This window comes from Drosophila suzukii, chromosome 2R (genome assembly GCF_043229965.1).
Source record: "Drosophila suzukii chromosome 2R, CBGP_Dsuzu_IsoJpt1.0, whole genome shotgun sequence".
Lineage (NCBI taxonomy): Eukaryota > Metazoa > Arthropoda > Insecta > Diptera > Drosophilidae > Drosophila > Drosophila suzukii.
In genome coordinates this window covers 7,400,382-7,418,374 of record NC_092081.1, presented here as the reverse complement: position 1 = coordinate 7,418,374, position 17,993 = coordinate 7,400,382, and the positions used below count along the sequence as shown (strand labels likewise).

The window sequence follows — 17,993 nt, the reverse complement described above, 5'->3', positions numbered from 1 at the left end:
ATGAGGCAAGGGGCGATGAACAAAGCGAAGAAGGAAAAGATACGGATGGCAGGGGATACGATTCCATTCCCATGCCCTCCTAGTAATATGAGACCTGCTGAGGGCACATGAAACAAAATAATCAAAACCTTCGGCGGATAAACGCTTGAGTGCAGGTCAGAAAGGAAGAAGGACCCCTCCTTGCAGTCCCTCATATCCTCGGCAAACACTTTACGACGTCTACTCGAAAAGTATCTCATGGATATGGATGCGAAACCCCAGTGCTGAGTCATTTTCCTTGGGTTCCGAACAGGTTGGCCGACTCACACATCCGCATCCGCACCCCTGCAACCCTCAGTATCTGTAACCCCTCACTCGGATACAGATCCAAATGCAAATGCCCACACAACTGCGCAAACATTGCGAAAAACATCTACTTGGGGTAGGGGAACAACTACGCCCAAGCGGAATGAAATGCCCTGAAATTGCATGGAAATTAACAAAACAAAATGTAATAAAATAAAACTAAAGGGTAAGGCTGACCTAGGGGATTCGCAATGGCGATACCTATTTTAATTGAACTGTCGAGCGCAGAAAATGGCAATTTCTGATTTAATTTTTGGATATGCATAAAACAAAAAAGTTCCATAAAAAACTATTGTAAAACAAGGGCATGTTATTTATTTTATTACAAATGAATTAATTGGAGGAAAAAATGTGAGTTAAGGTAGTTATAAATATAAATTTTCCATTAAAACAAGTTAGTAGGCGGTATAATTATAATGCACAAATAAAATGAATGTGTCGTTAAATACTTTTACCCTTGTTTTTATAACGTGTTTTGAACGAAAATATGAAGACTATTAAAGACTTGGCAAAATAAATGAACATTTTCCAACTATCCAGTCATAACAGAATTATACCAGTGCATTTTCCCAATGGAATTCAAGGCTGATATTTAATTGATGAGAATTTGCATTCAATTGCTCGCACATCCAGCGTTGTTCTCACAACTCCAAGTTCGAATATACCCCTTTGGAACCCATGTAAACAATGCTGGGTAGTTGCACAACTTAAAGGCGAACTAAGAAACACAAGACGACGACAAAATTTACTTTAGACCAAGCTCAAGCTCAAGTCGGAGCTCCAACTCCGGTGCTCGAGTATACGAGTATACGACTCGATGCAATCGGCCAGTGAATTCGAACGAAAGGTACTTGAAAAAGTGCATGCGGGTTCATTTCCTGTTTGCTCTTGCCATTTCAGCTACACAGTTGAAAACTTAGTATTTATTATAGTTTTTTTTAAACTACAGATCATAGTTATAGGGAAAACAGAACCAAAACTTTAATATGATCAAATCTTTGGAAAGCGAATATATCTAGTTTATTTACTTATTGATTTAAAAAAATTCATTTTTGACATGAATAAAAGTAGTTCACTCTGTTTTTAACTTTAGTTTATATAAATATTATAAATAAAAAATTTATTAAAGTTTTACTATTTGTTTCTTAATTGAGTTCTAAAGACAGAAATATAATGTTGTACTAGTTTATATACAATATAAAAATATTTAAGGGAAATTATTATATTAAAAATCAAATATCAACAGAACAGTAAGAACCAAAGTGTTTTAAAAGACTTCTAATGCTTAAAAGGTGAATTCAATTCAAGATGTTTATAATGTTTAATGTTAGTTTAATGTTTACCGATAGTTGGTATAATGGACCCAGTGTTTCAAAAGACTTCAAAGTTCTAAAATGTTTAAACCATTTTCTTTTATAACCGTTTTTGCTAACAAAACCTTTATGATGTTTACCTATAGTTGGTATGTTAGGCCTAAAATATTATTTTTCCGGTGTATCTTAGAGAGGCTTCTTGCCATTTTGCGATGTCAGCTGAACTCGACGACAAACATGCTCAAGCAGTGGCGATTTCCCCCCATTTTTTACCCCCCAACTGTGCAGACTTAAAGGTTTTTATATTTTGTGTTTTTTCTCTGTTGTATTTCGATGTTTTTTCCTGGTGCTGTTGTTTTGTTTTTGCAGCAAACTTTTGCCTTCTTTTCTGCACTTTGGCCGGTCGGCCGCTCTCTAATTTGCCTACGGCGATTAAACGATCATCGCATATTAGGTTTTTTGGATTTACGTCAGTGCAAATTATACCCACATAGGTTACGTTTTTTGACACTTTTCCAGCGCCCCATCTAACGGTATTCAGAGCCATAGTTTTATTTATCTCTTGGCTACAGTTATTAATGATTGGTTTTTGGCCAGAGCTGCGGGCCAGGAAAGTGTTTATCGTCGTATCGATTATCAATTACATATACACAATATTTCGGCAGCAGGCATTGAGGTTTTTGATTAATTGACCGTTAGCAAGTTGTCATTTTGATTGCGCTTTAATGCGGCGCCGAACTTTCAATTATTAGGTAAACCCATTTGCCCGAAATGTCGCAGTGACGGTGAGGTAATGATCCTCGGGCTGGTCAATTTCAGATAAATATTTTTGAAATTAACACTGAATTAAGATTAAAGATTTTACATAAAATGTTTCCCACGTTCCGAAGAACTTGTATACCGAATGAATTATGAAAGTGTTAGTTTTGCTTTGGTAGTCCAACTGGTTCTGGGGACATTTTTGAACATTCCATGACTTTTATTATTTTACTTGATTTCAAAACCACTCGAAATGTTAGATTGATCTGAATAATGTTATACGTTTTGTTTCATAAATATTTATCACTTTAGGAACTGGCAATATTTTTATCCACTAACTAGTTGTAAGCACTTTTTTAAACTTTTTTAAAATTGATGTTAGCTTTCAGTATAAGAAAAATGTTATAATAAAGTATTTATTACCTTCTTAACATGTGCGCTTAGATAACAACAAACCAATGACACTTAATAAACTACTTTTTGGCATATCAATAAATGCTTTTGATTTAATTTTAAAAAGATAAGAAACAAGCTGAATTAAACCAATTGTTAACTATTATGAAGTTTACTTATTACAACCAAAAGGCTATCTTTTTTAAAGCAGGGTAGATAGAAATAACGATTTCATTTACACTGAACTATGTATCTTACTATAAGTTCCTTGTATGAAAGATATACAAAGATGGTTCTAAAAACCAAGGTAAACCCTTCTCAAATTAATAGATTGGACTATAAAAACAAGGAAGAACGCTATAGTCGAGTACCTCGACTATCAGATACCCGTTACTCAGCTATATGGAGATATGCAAGCAGCAAAGCGAGATTAAAATGCGCCACCTACCGGCGGTATACAGATTTAAGCGTTATGGGCGTTAGAGTGGGCGTGGAAAATTTTTGGATCAATCGATAGGTATCGACGAGACCAATACATTTCAGTTAAAATTTTTTATCTAGCATGAAAATTGTGGGCGTCACAGGTTTTCGCGGTTTGTGGGCGTTAAAGTGGGCGTGGCAAACTTTTTTTTGGGTCAATCGATAGGTATTGATGAGAACAATACATTTCAGTTAAAATTTTTATTCTAGCATCAAAACTGTAGGAGCCACAGTTTTGGGCGGTTTGTGGGCGTTAGAGTGGGCGTGGCACTGTGCCGAAACAAACTTGCGCTGCGTAAGAAGCTCAGGAATCTGCACGCCAAATCTCAATAGCCTAGCTCCCATAGTTTCCGAGATCTCAGCGTTCATCCGGACGGACAGACAGACGGACAGACGGACAGACGGACAGACGGTCAGACGGACATGGCTAGATCGACTCGGCTAGTGATCCTGATCAAGAATATATATACTTTGTGGGGTCGGAAACGCTTCCTTCTGCCTGTTACATACTTTCCGACGAATGTAGTATACCCTTTTACTCTACGAGTAACGGGTATAATTAAGATTGTCATTAGACGTGTTTCCAACCCATGTTTTGGTTTGATTTTTGATTGCTATCTGTAGAGCAACAGGTTTTAGCCAACAGTCATTCGATTTCTGTATAAAAAGAAGATATTCCTAATTTCCTCTAGACCGTATGAGGTCACCAAGAACCAACCCAACTCACCTTTTGGAGTTACTTGTGCGATCTTCGCCGTATTTTGAAGGTGCTTCGTACAGCATTCAAAGTGGTCCAATTGTGGAAGAGTTACCAACTGGCGTGCTGATCTCGTTAGAATCTAAGCTCGTTTCTTTCCGTGGTTTTCGGGTTTTCAGATGGGAGACGGAGCGAGACGCGGGCAGGCACTTGGCATCGGTGTGGGTATGGGTGTAGACATAGATATAGGTACTAGGCAGGGGTACTTGTTGCTCGCTTGGACCCAAACCCAAAACCAAAACCTCGGATCTGGACGGCGGCCAGAAAATGGAAACGCGATTAGAGGCGAGCGAAAAGGGTACGGGTACACAAAAAAGATGCAGAGCCAGCAGCACGAAATAAAAAAACGAAAACAATGCCAGAAAAAATCAACATGCACACACTGACACCAAGAATATGTATCTTAAAACTGGTTTAAGATTTGTCGGGGATTTGTTGGCTCGGCCGCATCGAGTGTGTGTCTATGGGAGCGCTGTTTGTACTTTCCAATAACAAATCCAACTTCTCGCTCAGCTCTTTAAAAAACACACACGGATATTAATTCCATACAGAATCTTATTCGGAAACAACTGTTGCGCCTCTGTGGGAGGCTGAGATCAACAGAACTCAAGGATCTCACTCACTTATCTATCAAAAACCACTGGCTAAGGTTATTATATTTTGAAATATTTTTCTTACATTCAGAATACCGGCACAAGACCCGATCGCTGTTTCAAAAACACTCAATTCAAAACACCGACAACGGAGCGAACGAACCTCCCGCGACATCCGCAAAATACAAACTCAAACCGAATGCTGCCTAGAGATGGTAAGATACTACACTGGCGAATAGAGATGAGTTCGTGAGGGGACTTTGACCGTGCCACGAACACGAAGTATGCACGAACTCCGTCTTAGGGTTCACCTATCGATGGGAATTTAAAGAAATCTCAAACTCAAATTCGCAACTGTTATTTTTATTGAGTTTTTGAAAGATAACATATAAATACATCGTTATGTATGTACTTTTATTAAATTTTTTTTGTTATTTCTTTAAAATTCATTGTTTTTATGTTCCACGATAGGTAGAATACCCAAAGGGATTAAGTAACAAAGGAATATGATAGTGCTGATTTTCACTGCAGTCCACAATTATGTCAACAGCTGGATAAAAGGTCCTCACATGGCGCTCCGCAAAATAGGCGCCAACGTGAAAAGTAAGCTTGTAGATTCCGCTGGGAAATTGACCAGGCTCCAAAAGCAGACTGCGACCATCTGCATCGGTTTGGGCAGCTCGAAGCGATCTCCACTCCTGGATCTCGTCCAGTCTTGAAACGGTTACTCTGACATTGGCAGCAGCTTTGCCCACTGAGGTGTCCTTAAAAAATGAATGATTTTTAAATATAAGATTATAGAGCTAAGAATTAAATAGATTACCAGTACGTGGGTAGACAATTTACGTGCTTCCATTCTGAAGGCAACTCAAAGAATAAAGACCGGGAGTATCTACCTAGACATTTTTTTATGAATAATTCTTTTTATCTAAATCTTTGATTGCTTTGCATTAAACTGGGAATGCTACTGATAAGCAAGATGAAAGAGCAATAAGAAAAGTTATAAATCACAGATGATATGAGCAACAGGTGGACTTGATAAACATATAAAATTGACTTAAAAAAAAATCTATTTAAGGTTCCCAAATTGTGGTATTTTTTCGAGCTATTAGTAATGTGCGTCAAATTAGCGATGTCCGTCAAATTAGCGTCGGTGACTTAGCGGCGCTGGCGGAACGGTGGAATCTGGAACATGGGGCCAATTTTTATTTTTTGTTTTTCTCGGCTTTTTGGGGCCGAATGGAAAAATATTAAATGCAGAATTGTTTAGAATAAAAATATCTATCGATCTAGATACTTTGCAAACATATCCGACTTCTAGAAATTTATTAAAAATCTATTTAAAAAATCGGGTCCCCACAATTTCGTCTATTGCTCCCCTCACAGAGGTTGTACCAATATGCACGGTAAACCTGGTTATTGGGCGTTAATTCAAGTCTCTTGTCAGAAAGTATCATTGAGCTAAAGCCGTCAGTTTTTGAGAAAAAAGCTTAACAGTGAAGGCACCTAGGATTTTCCCCATACAAAAAAGGGGGGCAAATAGTAAATTGCACAGGGCTCCACTCTCAGACGTTGTACCAACATGCACGGTATATTGGCAGATTGGGGATCGCCTAAAGCAAGTTCAGTGCAAAAATCATAACGATAAAGCCGTCAGTTTTTGAGAAAATCGCTTTACAGTGGGGGAAGATAAATAATTAAAAGAAGTGGTGCCAGATTAAAATTTGAACCAGTAAGTTCCAAGACATGAACCACTATGTAAAAAATGTATTCAGGACACTAACCATATGGCAAAAAATTATGTTTCGACGCTATCTCTATTTTTAATTAATTTGACTTTCACAGACGTTGTACCAACATGCACGGTACCTCGTTGGAAAGGAAATTCATTTTACTAATTAACAAATGCGGTTCGGCGAACGAAAAGCCGTCAGTTTTTGAGAAAAAAGCATAATGCGTGGTTTGCATCTCATTTGTAACAAAATTGTTCACCCTGTTCTAAGCTTTCAAGACACTAACCATATGGGAAAAAAATAATGTTTCGACGCTATCTCTATTTTTAATTAATTTGACTTTCACAGACGTTGTACCAACATGCACGGTACCTCGTTGGAAAGGAAATTCATTTTACTAATTAAAAAATGTGGTTCGGCGAACGAAAAGCCGTCAGTTTTTGAGAAAAACGCATAGTGCGTTGTGGGCATCTCATTTGTAACAAAACTGTTCACCCTGTTCTAAGCTCCCAAGACACTAACCATATGGGAAAAAAATAATGTTTCGACGCTATCTCTATTTTCAATTAATTTGACTTTCACAGACGTTGTACCAACATGCACGGTACCTCGTTGGAAAGGAAATTCATTTTACTAATTAACAAATGTGGTTCGGCGAACGAAAAGCCGTCAGTTTTTGAGAAAAAAGCATAATGCGTGGCTTGCATCTATTGTTCACCCTGTTCTAACCTCCCAAGACACTAACCATATGGGAAAAAAATAATGTTTCGACGCTATCTCTATTTTTAATTAATTTGATTTTCACAGACGTTGTACCAACATGCACGGTACCTCGTTGGAAAGGAAATTCATTTTGCTAACTAACAAATGCGGTTCGGCGAACGAAAAGCCGTCAGTTTTTGAGAAAAAAGCATAATGCGTGGTTTGCATCTCATTTGTAACAAAATTGTTCACCCTGTTCTAAGCTTCCAAGACACTAACCATATGGGAAAAAAATAATGTTTCGACGCTATCTCTATTTTTAATTAATTTGACTTTCACAGACGTTGTACCAACATGCACGGTACCTCGTTGGAAAGGAAATTCATTTTACTAATTAACAAATGCGGTTCGGCGAACGAAAAGCCGTCAGTTTTTGAGAAAAAAGCATAGTGCGTTGTGGGCATCTCATTTGTTCCAAAATTGTAACTAAGAACACATGAACCTTATATCGATACCCTATATCGATACTTCGATAAAGGCAAGCTGAAAGTGTGGCATCACTCCCGATTCGCGGGAACTTTTATTTACCAAGAAAATGTCGAGGGTGCTGCTGGTGAAGTGCGTAAGTAATTTATATGTAATAATTTAAACGAACTGTTAATAATTTTTTCTTCCCATTTACAGAACGTAGACAAGTTCATCGTTGGAGATGGCGAGGGAGGGGCTCCCCCCCCCAAACGCAAACAACGAAAGGCCAAAAGGCCGCAGAAGCGCCGCAAGACTGCAAATCAGGAGGCGGCAAATCAGGAGGCGGCAAATCAGGAGGCGGCTAGCCGGGAGGCGGCTAGCGAGGAGGCGGCTAGCCTGGAGGCGGCTATCCAGGAGGCGGCTAGCCAGGAGGCGGCCGTCGATAAGGCTGATCTAAAAATTTCCGAATAAATAAATATGTACATATGAAGAAATAAAAACATCTAAAGTAAATGCGTCGAATTTTTATTTTTATACCCGTTACTCGTAGAGTAAAAGGGTAAACTAGATTCGTCGAAAAGTATGTAACAGGCAGAAGGAAGCGTTTTCGGCCCCATAAAGTATATATAATCTTGATCAGGATCACTAGCCAAGTCGATCTAGCCATGTCCGTCCGGATGAACGCTGAAATCTTGGAAACTATAAGATCTAGGCTATTGGGATTTGGCATGCAGATTCCTGAGCTTCTTACGCAGCGCAAGTTTGTTTCAGCAGCGTTTATTAAAAGTAAGGAAAATATCTAGTTTTTTTAATTTTATTTTTTGTAGGGTATGACAAATTCGTGTATTTTGTACAAATTCTGAGTTCCTTAAACGGGGTCAGCTACACAATGCTGTTTCCCACCGATTTTCACTACAATTATTTTTTTATAAAATACACTAAGGAAAATATCGAGTTTTTTTAATTTTATTTTTTGTAGGGTATGACAAATTCGTGAATTTTGTACAAATTCTGAGTTCCTTAAACGGGGTCAGCTACACAATGCTGTTTCCCACCGATTTTCATTACAATTGTTTTTTTATAAAATACACTAAGGAAAATATCGAGTTTTTTTAATTTTATTTTGTGTAGGGTATGACAAATTCGTGTATTTTGTACAAATTCTGAGTTCCTTAAACGGGGTCAGCTACACAATGCTGTTTCCCACCGATTTTCATTACAATTGTTTTTTTATAAAATACTTTAATAAAATAAAAATAAGTCCAATAATAACGGACTTGTGTTAAAGAATATTTTTAATGAATTAAAGACATGCCTGATCAATTTGATATATTACTTATTGAAAAAGTAGTTTACTAGTTTACTAGAAATTCACATTTTAAAAGTTTCAGTAAAATATATTAATTATTTCTTCTCCAGCCCTCGTGCATTTGAAAAAGCTGCCCTTGCGCTCTGGCAACGCCTTGGCGCCATAATATATAAAAACGAAATTATGTTTAATAATATTTTCAACGAAATAAAGACATACCTTCGATTATACTCGCACACCTGATCAATTTGATGTATTATTTATTAAAATCGGGTCAGTAGTTTATTAGAAATTCCCATTTTAAGAGTTTTAGTAAAATATATTAATTATTTCTTCTCCAGGCCTCGTGCATTCGTTTTTATCGAAGTATCGATATAGGGTATCGATATAAGGTTAATGTGTTCCTAGCTAAAATTTTGGTACAAATGAGATGCCCACAACGCACTATGCGTTTTTCTCAAAAACTGACGGCTTTTCGTTTGCTTAACCAAATTTGTTACAAAGTAAAATGAATTTCCTTTCCAACGACGTACCGTGCATGTAGGTACAACGTCTGCGAAAGTCAAATTAATTAAAAATAGAGATAGCGTCGAAACATTATTTTTTTCCCATATGGTTAGTGTCTTGAAAGCTTAGAACAGGGTGAACAATTTTGTTACAAATGAGATGCAAACCACGCATTATGCTTTTTTCTCAAAAACTGACGGCTTTTCGTTCGCCGAACCGCATTTGTTAATTAGTAAAATGAATTTCCTTTCCAACGAGGTACCGTGCATGTTGGTACAACGTCTGTGAAAGTCAAATTAATTGAAAATAGAGATAGCGTCGAAACATTATTTTTTTCCCATATGGTTAGTGTCTTGGGAGCTTAGAACAGGGTGAACAATTTTGTTACAAATGAGATGCAAACCACGCATTATGCTTTTTTCTCAAAAACTGACGGCTTTTCGTTCGCCGAACCGCATTTGTTAGTTAGCAAAATGAATTTCCTTTCCAACGAGGTACCGTGCATGTTGGTACAACGTCTGTGAAAGTCAAATTAATTAAAAATAGAGATAGCGTCGAAACAATATTTTTTTCCCATATGGTTAGTGTCTTGAAAGCTTAGAACAGGGTGAACAATTTTGTTACAAATGAGATGCAAACCACGCATTATGCTTTTTTCTCAAAAACTGACGGCTTTTCGTTCGCCGAACCGCATTTGTTAATTAGTAAAATGAATTTCCTTTCCAACGAGGTACCGTGCATGTTGGTACAACGTCTGGGAAAGTCAAATTAATTGAAAATAGAGATAGCGTCGAAACATTATTTTTTTCCCATATGGTTAGTGTCTTGGGAGCTTAGAACAGGGTGAACAATTTTGTTACAAATGAGATGCAAACCACGCATTATGCTTTTTTCTCAAAAACTGACGGCTTTTCGTTCGCCGAACCACATTTGTTAATTAGTAAAATGAATTTCCTTTCCAACGAGGTACCGTGCATGTTGGTACAACGTCTGTGAAAGTCAAATTAATTAAAAATAGAGATAGCGTCGAACCATTATTTTTTTCCCATATGGTAAGTGTCTTGGGAGCTTACAACAGGGTGGAACAATTTTGTTACAAATGAGATGCCCACAACGCACTATGCTTTTTTCTCAAAAACTGACGGCTTTTCGTTCGCCGAACCGCATTTGTTAATTAGTAAAATGAATTTCCTTTCCAACGAGGTACCGTGCATGTTGGTACAACGTCTGTGAAAGTCAAAATTATTACAAATAGAGATAGCGTCGAAACAAAATTTTTTGCCATATGGTTAGTGTCCTGAATACATTTCTTACATAGTGGTTCATGTCTTGGAACTTACTGGTTCAAATTTTAATCTGGCGCCACTTCTTTTAGTTATTATCTTCCCCCACTGTAAAGCGATTTTCTCAAAAACTGACGGCTTTATCGTTATGATTTTTGCACTGAATTTGCATTAGGCGATCCCCAATCTGCCAATATACCGTGCATGTTGGTACAACGTCTGAGAGTGGAGCCCTGTGCAATTTACTATTTGCCCCCCTTTTTTGTATGGGGAAAATCCGAGGTGCCTCCACTGTTAAGCTATTTTCTCAAAAACTGACGGCTTTAGCTCAATGATACTTTCTGACAAGAAACTTGAATTAACGCCCAATAACCAGGTTTACCGTGCATATTGGTACAACCTCTGTGAGGGGAGCAATAGACGAAATTGTGGGGACCCGATTTTTAAAATAGATTTTTAATAAATTTCTAGAAGTCGGATATGTTTGCAAACTATCTAGATCGATCGATATTTTTATTCTTAACAATTCTGCATTTAATATTTTTCGATTCGGCCCCAAAAAGCCGAGAAAAACAAAAAATAAAAATTGGCCCCATGTTCCAGATTCCACCGTTCCGCCAGCGCCGCTAAGTCACCGACGGTAATTTGACGGACATTCATTTTACTTATTTTCAAAATGGTTTGGGTCTGGGGAAAAGGCCGATCCAAGTTTCTCTCCCCGCATTTCGTACGTGCTAACTGAAGTTGGATTTATTAGGGTTTATTTCTAGGGCTCCAAAGGCATATAAGAGCGTTGCCCGCACGGTCACACTGATTACAAAAAAGTTGCTCGACTCGAACGGACGCGCATTTCGTTGGAATTAAATTTAACTTGGCAATAATTTAAAGGCAAAGGTAATGATGCGAGTCCAGATCAATTATTTAATGTGCGATTCTCGGAATTATCTAGCGAAGTGCAAATAAAAATTAGTGGTGTTTCTCAAACTCACATTTTGTGACAGGACAAAAACAAAATCAGATGCTGCAACCCAGTAAAAGTGGTTGTGGAAGGGGAGAGACGAAAACAAAAGACTGCGTAGTACGAGAAAATAAGTGTGAAAAGCGGAAGAAAATCGAATGGAAATGAGACAGTGTGAGGCTGCTGCTTCTTCTTCTCCTTGAGAGAGTGCAGTGAACTTTTCCCATTTTCCCCACTTGAATCTTGGAGCCCCATTGACGCGGCCTTCGTTGTTTTGTTGTAGTGGAAAAGTTGCATTCTGTTTGCGCCTTTTGTGTTTTTACGTTCGCCTTTGTTGTTGCCCGGGCAACGGATTCGGAAGGACGCCAAAGAAAGCGGGGTGATAATAGATGCTTGGAGAACCCTTATCTCTCAGACCTTATAAACAGCACTCTTGGTCCATCCAGTTTATGCAATGAACTTGTATTTCCCGGTATTTATCGGTTCAAATTGCACAATTAGCTGGGCAATTACTGGATCTGTTTTTTAATACGATACGTTTTAATACGATTTATTCAATTGCGCTCTTTCCGCTTCCCCCTTTCCAGACGGTACAGTAAAAACCCATCAACATGGACTGCGGCACTTCTATGGTCAAATACATCCTCTTCATATTCAACACCATTGTGTCGGTGAGTATAATTGCTACTTATAAATCTGGATTATAACCTCCGAAATCGAAACTAAAACAAAACCGGTACAAAAGAGTTGCGTGAAAGCCAAAATGGGACACGGTGTTACGACAGTGTTGTCGAAATAAGAGTCGATGAATTCAATCCAAATGTATATGCAACGTGCATATTGATTGTGGGATATATGTAGGTATTGTGGGATCCCCAGAGAAATTCACTTACTGTAATAATGCCCCTGAGAACAGAGGCGGAGCATTGAAAGTCGAGAACTCGTGCTTTTCTGTTGTTTGCCTGTTTGCTTCGACTCGCTATTGAACTTTGGTGATGTCATCATTGCCGCAGTCTGTTCAGCTTCCATTTCAGCAACTGGATTTTTCGCTTTCGAGGCGAATTCCCCTGGTTCCGAGAAGTTCACCCTTATTTTGATTGCCTCAGAAGCCAAGAATTTTTATGTTGATTTGTGTGTGATTTCTCAGGACCAGTATTTCCGTTTGGCGAATACCATACATATGAAATATAAATATTCTGTACTTCCGGAGACATTTCTAGAAATATGGATTCCCTCGAAAATTAGTTTGGTATGCAGAAGATAACACTTTCAAACCATATAGTTGGACTGGAAACAAACTTTATATTCATATGCTTGCGAGATAAAATTGAGCTCAACCTCCAAAACCTCAGAACTCATACACCAATTGACTTCAGAGATAACATAATGAAATCTGGTTTCTCTATTACTTTTCTAAAATTTGTAATTTGATTAAGCTTTTTAAAGTTTAAAAAGAAGTAAAAGAAGCTGTTGCTTGAAGGTACAACTGAAAATGATATCCACAAATTTTAAATGTAAACATTTTTCAGTTTGAAGAAGATCTGAGCTTTTTTCACGCTGTTATTTTCTGAAATATAAAGCTGTCTTAAACATGATCCGAGGGCAATGATCAGAATCAGCGTATTTTTGATGTATACTCTTTTTGCTTGAATTCACTCACACCCACGTGCACATTTTAGCCTTGTCAGGCCAAAACCCTGTAAACTGTGCTTAAAATAATAAAGCAAATACTCATCGTTAAATTTTGAATACTTAGCATTCGTTAAGGCGCCTGTAAATAAACGCAAAATGAGTCACAAAAGTCACAGCAACAAACCGAAAAGCGAAACGAATTGTAAATATAAAAAACAATACAATTGTGGTCAAAATGTTATCAGCAGAGGTAACAATGTTTTGAAATTCCCAACCGAAATGTAATAGTATTTCTTATGAAACTCTAGATTAGAATAATCAGAGCTGTCTTATTCCCTCAAAGATTATTTATATATAAACATTTCCAAATAGGTTAGGTTTTTCATAACGATGGCTTAAACCCTCAAAATTCAAATATAATTTCAGTTAATTTCTATAATTTATGGGCAGTTTTCAGGGCTTTTGATTTTACCGCGTCTGTTGGCCCAAACATACCTGCACATAAGTAGGTAAATGAGCAGAAAGGCACTACAGAATGAACGAAAATAAAAACTTGTTGCTCTAGAGAAGAGCGATAAAACAAAAGCCACACTGAACAACTGGTTGGCGGAGCAGAAGTTTGTATGTGGTATACATAGTATACACTTACAGACCGCCGTGTTGATATTTATCTGCTCCGCTCGAGTATATAGCCGAGTACATAACACACTTGACAGACAAGCCAAATAAATTAACAAGCCGCTTTTAGAGCTCGCCGAACACCTCTACAACCAAAAACAAAAAAAAACTGCCGTAACGCTCGAAAAAACAGCAGCAACGAGTACTATAGGAGAACCACATTTCGCAGTTTGACAATAAAAAGGGGAAAAACAACTTGAATACGGTCAGAATAGAACACTAAACTTCGAAAAACTCAATTTATCCTCAAAACAAAATTCACATACAATTTACCTTAGCCAAAAAAAAGTACAAGAAATCAATTCTATATATTTGTAAACTCTCATTTTTTTTTAAAGAACTATGCTATGATTCGTGAGATACCTTGAGTCATAGGTTTTTCTCAGTGATGTAGTCATTAGAGCGTTAGAACAATTCGTACGTATTTCGCATGCCAAATGACAAACCAGTATTACTATAATAAGCGCAACCAGTCTGCCACAGGTGGTTGCTGCTAAAAGGGCGTGCAGTCTCGCCCATGAGTGTAAGGCCACCGGGTATTGAGTGACCTGCATTCAGCTTATCGACAGTCGTTTCCTGCGCCATGAGTTACTCGGCAAACAACTTCAGGAGCAAATATTTACATATTCGTTTAGCGAAAGCAAAACTCAGTATTGAACGAATCGCAGGGAAATGTTTTCCGATGACGTGTCAGCTTCTCAATTGCCATGTGCAAATGTTGGTATAAACGCAACTTCTGGATTGTGGTTTGCCAATGAGTGTACTTTATTTCCAGCGAGTTTGAAATATATCAAACCAACCAAGAATGCAATGTAGTTTATTGTTCAAGTCAAGTCTTTGAAAACTACAACCAGTTTGATTCCACTAAAAATTATAGTTTTAAGAATTGATACAATTTAAAAAAATTACGGAAATCACAAACGCTTATATGTACATATTTTAATTGTACATACCAACAACTTACAGACAACAACGGACAGAGTGTGCATACCATCTTTCCCCATGTTTCGATTATAGCTATTCGTTTATTATTCATTTCATATTTTTATCAATATTCTAAAACATATGCATATCTGGACAGAGTGTGCATAGTTCATTTATTATTCATTTCATATTTTTTACAATATTCAAAAGCAATAATGATCTAATTTTTCCATGTAGGTATAATGTGGTAAAAGATTGACCCATACAAAATACGATTTGACTTTAAAATTGTTGTGCTTGGGACAGAGGAACAATTGTTCTAACATTTTAATTCATATAAAAAAGTACATTAATCAGCGGGTAAATTTTTAAACTTACACAACTGATTGCTTTAATTATTTTTATCACTGTCAGCGTGGGCTTGTCAGATATAAATTGCATGACTACGACCATTATATTGTACACTTTAGCTCTACAATTACACATTTCGAACACGCATTTGTCCTGTTGCTTGTCGGGTAAATTCCAACTTGTTTGCTTTGAAGATGCAGGCAGTTTGGCGCCAAACAAAGCCATTCACAGCTTTGGGTGTGGTTCTCCGTATTAGTAAATATATATCTATATCTTTATTGCGGTACGCAAACTTGCCAACTATTTTCGTTTCCCTTGAGGGTTGTTTTCCCTTTTTTTTCCCGTTGGCAATATGATCTCAGACCCTTATTTCGGCTTTGTGGAATTTGCAAAAGCCATTTGCATTATATTTCCATTTCAAAGTGACGTCACTGAAGCTGTCGCTGACACTTTTAAGCGAAACGTGGTCGACAGCATTGTCTCGGCCATATTTATGTGGATTGTGTAATGTCCTCGTTAGCAGAAATCGGGCTAGCATGAGTAAAAGCTGAGTGGGAAAAGTTGGCGGCTGCAAACAGGTTTCAAAACGATGAGTGTTGTTTTCATACAGCATTTTGTTTATTAGTGTAGTGCTGCCAAAGTGGAACAATTAGCAGAGTGCCGGGGCAGTGCTTTCCTTTGTTTGGATTTTTTGAATATTTTTGGGTCAATTTTGACACGGAATCAAATCCAGCTGCAATGAATGTATTATTTAGCTAGCCGCCGCCGCCCACGAATTTGTATTCTGAGCTCTTCGCACACAGCCACTCGAGTTTTAAATCTGTGGAGATATAGGCAGCCCACACACCCCATAAATATACGAAAAGATACAGTGTACACATAATGAAATCAAGCAAATTCAATTGATGACCGCTCAGCAATTGGGGCAGCAAGTCAGGCGTTTTATTGCTGCCGAAAGATCAAAGTTTATTCGCATTGTCTGGGCAGAGAGCTCCCCATAAAATTCAAAATTACAGTGCAACACAGACCTCGGCGAGATTTGTGCGCCATTGTCATGTGTGAATGTGAATGTGAATGTCATGGGATGCGGCTCACGGATTCTGGCTTATCTAATCGGATCAGATCGGGGGGCCTTTGGCTTGTTTGGCCAGCAAATATTCTTGGACCAGTAGCGTCGTGGTGGTAGCAAACTAGTTGGGAATTACGTAACTTACTTACTTTAATTATCATTAACCATGCGGCGCTGATGGCGTGCCTGGGCCTGACTTGGAATCCCTGAGGTCGGCTACAGGGTTCTGTGGTAATTAAGTCTTTTTAGCATGGTAATTGCGAAAGCCATTCTACTCCGCCACTTTCAATTAAAATAAACGAGAGCGAGCTGATTAATTTGAACTATATTTAGAGTTGTTCGTGGAAAGCGCAATTGCGGCATGTATCTGATGTATCTGTTACGTCTTGTCTTAGCCGATTTAGATTCATTTTCGTACTACTTTTGGCTTACAAGCGCAACTCCTATTTTTGTAGACCTCTTATCTAAAAAGTTATTTCATTTTATCTAAACCGATTTGTTCTCCCTTCCAGGTCATCGGCATTTTGGGCATTGTATATGGCGTGCTGATTCTGAAGAGCATTGGTACCATCGAAGTCAATGGACAGGTGGGCTTCCCCCCACAGGCTCTCATGCCGATCGTTCTGATCAGTTTGGGCTCGGTGGTGGTCTTCATCTCGTTCCTGGGATGCTGCGGCGCCATTCGCGAATCGGTCTGCATGACCATGAGCTACGCTGTCTTCTTGCTGATCCTGCTGATCCTGCAGCTGACTCTCGTCGTCCTGCTGTTTACCAACAAGGATAAGTTTGAAGACGCCATGGGCAACGTCATCGAGAATGCCTGGAAGTCAGACACCGCCCAGGAGGGAGGTGTCTTCGATGCCATTCAGAAATCGGTAAGTGCTGCAAATAGAACGCAAACACTTTGATATTTCTAACCTGTTCGGACTTAATGTTCTAGTTGCACTGCTGCGGAGAAAACTCTGCCCTGGACTACATTTCTAAGGGACAAACTCTGCCCGCAAGTTGCTGCAGTGGATCTTGCCTGATCCCGACTAACTACTACCCAGGATGCCGTGGAAAGTTCGTTGAATTGATGTCCGCTGGCTCGGATAACGCCAGATACGTGGGTATCGGCCTCATTGCAGTGGAGGTGAGAATTGGCAGCCTCAAATAAGCTGAGCTTGTATACTTATTCATTCACAATTTATCTTTGTCACTCTATTAGCTGATCGGCTTCATCTTCGCCTGCTGCCTGGCCAACAATGTGCGCAACTACAAGCGCCGGAACGCCTACTAAGAGCTAGGTGCACCTATCAACCACATCGAGAGGCACACCCGCATCCAGTAGCACACACTCCTCACATTCTCATTAACTTTTGCAGTCGTCGAACGCACTTACACAAAGGGATAAATAATAATAGTTGCAAATTCGCCATTTACTTGGACATTTGCCATGAAGAAAACGAGAAAAAGCTTAGTTTAAGGCGATATGAAACGCTTACATTTTGTATATCCTATGTATTATTGGTATAATTCGTTTTTTTACCTATCGAACGAGCAAGCAAAGCAATTTCCAAAGCCTTTGTACAAACGTTTTACTTGTTGAACCGAACCCCAAATATTAACAAAAATACAAACAAATAAACACGTTAATAAAGATACCTTTGTTTATAACTAAGCATATAATCTATAAACTGTTGAAAAGCCCCAAGCGAAAGGAAATATATATTTATTATAAACATATATATTCGTATATG

General features: G+C 38.3%; 4 protein-coding genes across 4 annotated transcripts in view; 2 read left to right on the top strand and 2 right to left on the bottom strand.

Annotated features, from left to right (window-relative positions):
* Window positions 1-4,827, bottom strand: part of LOC108009451 (serine-rich adhesin for platelets) — a 42,278-nt gene extending 37,451 nt beyond the window's left edge. The window contains exon 1 of the mRNA XM_017073817.4: window positions 4,018-4,827. The gene's annotated coding sequence lies outside the window, so the exon portion shown is untranslated. The remainder of the gene's footprint in view (window positions 1-4,017) is intronic.
* A 210-nt stretch (window positions 4,828-5,037) lies between these two features.
* LOC108008867 (5-hydroxyisourate hydrolase) lies at window positions 5,038-5,621 on the bottom strand. Its single transcript, XM_017072772.4, has 2 exons — window positions 5,464-5,621; window positions 5,038-5,404 (listed from the first exon to the last, which is right to left on the bottom strand). The coding sequence occupies exons 1-2, from the start codon at window positions 5,494-5,496 to the stop codon at window positions 5,096-5,098; spliced, it is 342 nt and encodes a 113-aa protein (XP_016928261.1). The 5' UTR covers window positions 5,497-5,621; the 3' UTR covers window positions 5,038-5,095.
* A 1,149-nt stretch (window positions 5,622-6,770) lies between these two features.
* On the top strand, window positions 6,771-8,056 carry LOC139352574 (treponemal membrane protein B-like). The gene is made up of 2 exons (XM_070995184.1): window positions 6,771-7,697; window positions 7,760-8,056. Exons 1-2 carry the CDS (start codon window positions 7,671-7,673, stop codon window positions 8,012-8,014), a joined length of 282 nt encoding a protein of 93 aa, XP_070851285.1. The 5' UTR covers window positions 6,771-7,670; the 3' UTR covers window positions 8,015-8,056.
* A 3,335-nt stretch (window positions 8,057-11,391) lies between these two features.
* On the top strand, window positions 11,392-17,895 carry Tsp42Ee (Tetraspanin 42Ee). Its single transcript, XM_017084865.4, has 5 exons — window positions 11,392-11,536; window positions 12,188-12,271; window positions 16,767-17,129; window positions 17,195-17,386; window positions 17,462-17,895. Exons 2-5 carry the CDS (start codon window positions 12,212-12,214, stop codon window positions 17,531-17,533), a joined length of 687 nt encoding a protein of 228 aa, XP_016940354.1. The 5' UTR covers window positions 11,392-11,536; window positions 12,188-12,211; the 3' UTR covers window positions 17,534-17,895.
* Window positions 17,896-17,993: the final 98 nt, after the last annotated feature.